We start from the raw sequence: 6,000 nt of genomic DNA, 5'->3' as shown, positions 1-6,000 counted from the left end.
AATTCCCTTTAAAGACAAAGAATTTAATATTCTAAAATTTATCCCAGGAATTTAAAAGGTCAACCCTGTAAGCCATTGAGTTAAACAATAGAAGGTGGGGGGGGGCCGGGGGGTGGAGGGGCGGTGCTGGCGCACCGTTAGGGGAAATTTTTCTTGGGTGGATTCTGTAATTTGCGGTTTGAATAAGACCTCTGAAGCATTCCATTAAGTATTAAAATCCTCACAATGAGACTATGGCTTGTATTTAACATTTTCTACATTACTAGACTCTCCTCTCCAAAAGAAACATCAATGTGTTCTTCCCCCTACTGCTTATTCACTGGGTGCTACTAACTACAGAATAAATTAACCCTTCTAACAATTAGGATACTGTCTAGAAACGCCTCTTTTGCTCTGTGGGAGAAAATCATTTATATTCCGGAAATGAGAAGTAAAAGAGAAATCCCATTTTCTATTTAAAGGTGCTTTTCTGTACCTAATAGCTTATTAATGGTTTAGGGAAATTGCTACGGTCTTCACCTATACAACACTACACGTATAAGGCCCGTGACCTGGGCCTCTCAGCTCGAATCACACAGTCCAGGCTTCCTACACTTGTGCTTGGAGCCATGACCGAGGGTCCAGAAGGTCTCGGATGGATTTCTGCCTTGGAGCTGGCACTGGCTTCTCGTCAAAACTGGTTTTCATGTCCGGGTGCTCACCATCAGCTGAGTTGTTTTTCCTGGCAGGGGGAAGTTTGCGAGGGGCAGCCACCGGTTTCTGCAGGTGATGCGCCACCCCTGACAGTCTGGGATCTGAAGGCGAGGCTCCAGTGATGCCCGCCTGCGCCCCGCTGTCCTCGGACTCATCTGTGCCACTCTGTGCCTTTACACAGAAGGCAGGCTGGTCAGTAGGAGGCAGTGGAGCTCGCCTCTTTTTCCTTCTCCCTTCAGGGGCCGGTTTGTCTGCGGGGGACAACACTTTCTTCTGGATCACCATTTCATGGTTGCCATCGAAGACTGCGGCCCACGGGGGAGGGGTGGGTCCTTCATCCTGACCAAGAAGGAACTGTCCGTTTGTCTCTCCAATTCTTTTTTGTATTATGTCCGTTAAGCTTTCAAGTTTAACAGGTGAATCGATGCCTGTAATAATTTTAAGGAGAAACTTCATGGGGGAAAAATCCAATATATATATCCAATATAATATATTATTATTATCTAAATCAATATGTACCTATAATGGCTATCAAAAACTTGGGAGCAGGATAGGTAATAAAAACACGTATTTGTAAAAAAAATGTAACCTATCCAGAGGGTCCCCAAGCAAGGCTATCATATGCCATACTATAGGCATGCATTAGACATCATACACACAACATACATAGTACATGGAAAACACACAGCATTCACACATACACAACACGGTGGATGCATGAGTGTTCCTGAATGCTTTAGCTTAAGTATTTATTACACAGTAACTTTTCGTAGACTTAAACCCTTATTTTACCCACTAGGCAGCTTGCTGTGCTATAGGGACGAAGGTAGTGAGTCAGCAATTTTCCCTTTAGGCCCGCAAGTCTCTGCTAACAGTAAAAGACAAAGCAAAAACAGACAGACAAAAGCCTCCAAAATCAATGCTCGGGGACAGAAGCCCGAAGCCCTCACACGATTTTGGTGATAAGGATGCAGGGTAAAATTTCCCTTGGGAAAACTGAGAAACTCTGTCTACTGATTGAATCCGCGATATTTTAAGCGCATCTCTTGGACTCTAAGACTGTGAACGTATACCTTTACACACACACCCTTGTGAGCACATTAGCGGAACAGACAGACACAAGTGTGCAGAGGGCCTCCTGCATGACTCCATCTGGGCGTGCACCCACAGGACCAGACAGACGCCTTTCAAAGTGCGGGGCAGTGAGGTAGAAACATTAAGAAAAATAAATTTCTGAAGAACTCGACCTAACTAGTTCTTTTTGACTAGAGATGAATTTCTCCACTATTTTCCTAGTGGTAATACTAAATAAACAAACAAAAAGCCTCTATTAGAGAAAACAATGACCAAACAGGGTGACATCTCAGAATCTGCACGTTTATATTTTCTACTCTCATCGGCTAAGTACTTTATTCTTCTAAGCCTGGAGTTTTCCGTTTGATCGTGAGCGTTCGAACTAAGAAAAATACGCATTCATTAATCTTGTATTAATTCATCTATTAAACATGAGCTCCTCAGTCTATAATGATAGTCCTTTTTTTTTTTTTTTTAATTCAATTTGATTGTGCCTTGAAATTTTTTAGCATTTTAATGTCAATAGAATAAGCGGCTGGGGAGGCATGTGGTCAGTGTAGCTCTTGTCACCCTGCAGCTTAGGAGAGGCAAGCCTACTTACTCATATCGTGGTACACGGAGGTCGCCTCCTTTGCCAGGAACAAAGGTGGTTTCCGTGGTGACATAATCTCAATTTTCATAAGTTCTTCACAGCAATGCTTCCATTGGCCTAAGAGAGAAAGAGAGAAGCAGGCTAGTTTGAAATATAAATGTGAAGCTACGTATTTCATTTCCACCAATATCAGCACGTGTGTGTGTGTGTGGTGTGTGTGTGTGTGTGTCTGTGTGTGTGTGTGTGTGTGTGTGTGTGTGTGTGTGTGTGTGTGTGTGTGTGTGTGTGCTGGAAAATAACATTTTATCAATAAAGCCTAGCTATCAGGAACTTGCATAAAAACCTGGTACAGTCCAGTTTCCAAAGCTGGTTCTGCATAAATTAAAAAAAAAAAAAAAAAGAGTTCTGGGTAGACACGGGATCTATAGGCCGTCAGCTAGTACCGCATAACACAAAACCATCAACAATTGCATTAAACTTCATAATCGTGATGCAAGTGCGCACAGCCTCTCTTCTACATTATAGATAAAAACACCCAATAGTCAAGACATCTGAAAGGCAAAACCCCACTGAAACCCAGTTGTCTAGGAGAAGAAACACAGAATTCAAGTCCTCTAATATTATCTTGAATTTGGAATTTTAAAATAACAAATGAGAATTATTTAATAGGTCTACTACTAAGGTAAAATGTCCAAGCATGGGCATCATCGAGGTTGCTTTTCATTGTTTCACTACTGAAGCCTTAAGGTTTTCAGACTTAACTTCTCTGTGGATAAAAAAATAATAATAATAATAATAAAAGACTGTTATTTGCTGAGTTGTATTCCTGCATACCACTCATCTCTCCAGCGACATCACAGAGGTCACATGGGGCACATGGCCCTGTATCTCACATCACTAGAAAGGTAGGGACGTCCCACCAGATACCCTAAAGGTTGATTTATTTCTTTTCCTTTTTTTTTTTTTTTTTTTGAATAGTCTCCATGTGTATATTCAATCCGTCCAACGTGGTGGCTTTCCATGGTTAAAAATTTAAAGAGGCTTTATGCTTTACTTAATTACACATTCATTTTGTTGTCACAGCACATGGTGATAAACGCCTATATTTTGAATCCATTACTATAACTAGTTAAGACACATGAAAAAGCCTTTCAGGATATTTTATCATGATGCTGATTATCACACAGCAAACAAACAGGAAATAAACCCCTAGGACACAGATGCCAAGGTCCCTCCCTAGGGTCTGAATCCAGAAACGGGAGCTGACATCATCTTACCCCCTCCCCCTTTTCTTTTATAGATAAATATGTAAAAGCCAATTTTCCCCCCTGCTTTGTTACGGGGGAGAGGGGCATGGTATTTAGTGAAAAATAATGACTCATTTAAAATGTGCCAGCACTTCTCTTCCACATTCTTGGACGTACCATGCTGTGACGTGATGATTTCTATGGGGGGGGGGCGTGGTGGGGGATCGGGTGGTTGTTAAGACAAAGTGGTCCATGGCTGCACTAGAAACAGAATGCTAGCCATGCTGCAATCAGGGGCGTAACCCCGTGCTGGCCACATGTTCCTGATGTCAGAGGTGATTCTGTAACTGAAGAATTCTACTGAAACTAAGTCTATTAACGGGAGATAAATTTCAAGTAAGCTATACTGTGTTCATACAACCTGCTCTACTTTGAAGATGCTGCCCACAATGCTATGTTACCTAATAACACGCACAAGCACACACACCTGCATGCATGCGTGCTGTGGGGCTACTGTGGGGGAGGATTGGGGAGGTGGGGGGGTTGGGGGGATGGGGGGAGCCCGCAGAAGTTGCTTCACTCCTTCCGCCACAAGGGTCCTCAGAACGGAAAGTTTACAGGCTTGCTGGTGAGTGTCGCTACCTGCTGCCATCTCACTGCCTCCACCACACTGTTTGCGTTCCACATTACAACGATCTATTATGCTAACCTGTTTGTGTCACTCAGTATTTATAGTAAATACTTGAAAAATTAAACCTATAATGATCCACGTTCTCTCTCTGGCCTACCATTCCTAGCTACCGACTATACAAACAAGGGCCATGCCTCTTCTATAAGCTCTCAAATACTAAAACAGCAGGCCCCCTTGCCCCTAACCTCTGTACGTGTCTGTTCGGGCAAAGCACGCCCACGACTACTGATGCTTCCTAACGAGTCCTTATTAGCTTACTCCCCTGCTTTTCCATTCTTACATTGGTCTGAAGCACTGAAATTTGGCCCAAATATTAAATTGTTCATGTTGTTCTATTCTTGATATCTTCCTCTACTTTGTCCTATACACCATACCAAGATGAGGAAGGCAGGCTTGTCACTAAGAAAATTAGAATAATGAGGCTAGCAGGACGGCTCAATAGGACAAAGAACTCAACACTGGGCCTGAGGACCCGAGTTCGGTCCCCAGCAATCCACATGGGGGAAGCTATGCTCCGACCAGCACACATGCCCTGTGACAAACACAGACCTACATACACAGACACAAACGGACAGACAGATGGACAGACACACCCGCAGACATAGAGAGGCACAAACAGATTAATGCTGATTTTTAAATTTTTATTTATTTACTTATTTATGTGAATGTTCTATCTGCATATACACCTGCACGCCAGAGGAGGGCATTGGAGGGTTTAGGTGGTTGTGAGCCACCACGTGACTGCTGGGAATTGAACTCAGGACCTTTGGAAGAGCAGACAGTGCTCTTCACCTCTGAGACATCTCTCCAGCCCTAATGCTAATTTTTTTTAAAAGACAAAAAAATTTAAGAAAATTAGAGAGCTCATTATTTTGGATAGTGTAAACATTTCCATCTTTGTTTCACTGGCATACAAAATATAAAATGTAAAAGAATTTGCTCTTTAGAAATGACAAGTTGGTACAACTTGGTTTAAAAGAAAAAAAGGTGTTTATTAACATCAAAGTGACGTGAGGAGTTACCTAGAAAGTGGGCTCTCCCACTAACCCCATGGATACCCAGACTAGAGGGTTCTGGATTAGTGCTTTAAATGCCCATAGAAAGCATAGGCTGCCAAGAACCATTTCTTAAAATAGTATCTTTTTTTAAGTCAGACTCACTGAGAGTCTAGGAAAGTAGTCAAAATTCTAACTACGATCTGCAGAAGAACGAAGGGAACTGGCCAGGCCTAGCAGTACACGTTTGTAATCCCAGAGGCGGGATGATTTCAAGTGCGGGGCCAGGCTGGGCTACAGGAGCTCAGCAGCATCATCACCCCACATGCCCACCACATCAGCACTCAGGACGCTGAGGCAGGATCCCGAGTTTGAGGCTAGCCAGGACACAGTGGCTTAAAAGAAAAAAAAAAAAGCCAAAACAGAAGAGAGGCTGGAACTGAAGTCCCTCACGCACACAGGGTCTGCAGCAACATTAAGCTAAAGAAACTCAGGACAGCTGCAAGAGGAAGGAAACTTAGGTGCTTGCTGCACGCCTCCCGATGGTGCTGAAGGAAAACGCCTTGAAGGGCTCTCCTAGTTCAGTGCTGCAGACCACAGGCCTCTCCGTGTCTCACTTTTCTCACCTTGAGTGTAGAGTCAAGTAACTTACCAAGTGGGAACATCATGAGAAGTGGGCAGGGCCAAGGAGCGCCGAGTCATCTTCAC

At 43.3% G+C, this 6,000-nt stretch overlaps 1 protein-coding gene across 1 annotated transcript in view; it reads right to left on the bottom strand.

The window, feature by feature from the left end:
• Positions 1-573: 573 nt before the first annotated feature.
• Rtkn2 (rhotekin 2) overlaps positions 574-6,000 on the bottom strand; it is a 52,993-nt gene continuing 47,566 nt past the window's right edge. The window contains exons 11-12 of the mRNA XM_051152494.1: positions 2,369-2,476; positions 574-1,121 (exon numbers count right to left, since the gene is read on the bottom strand). Of these exons, the coding sequence (XP_051008451.1) occupies positions 589-1,121; positions 2,369-2,476 (641 nt within the window). The 3' untranslated portion in view covers positions 574-588. The remainder of the gene's footprint in view (positions 1,122-2,368; positions 2,477-6,000) is intronic.

This window comes from Acomys russatus, chromosome 11 (assembly GCF_903995435.1).
Source record: "Acomys russatus chromosome 11, mAcoRus1.1, whole genome shotgun sequence".
Taxonomy (NCBI): domain Eukaryota; kingdom Metazoa; phylum Chordata; class Mammalia; order Rodentia; family Muridae; genus Acomys; species Acomys russatus.
The sequence above is the reverse complement of the archived record's forward strand: the minus strand, read 5'-3'. Positions and strand labels throughout refer to the sequence as shown.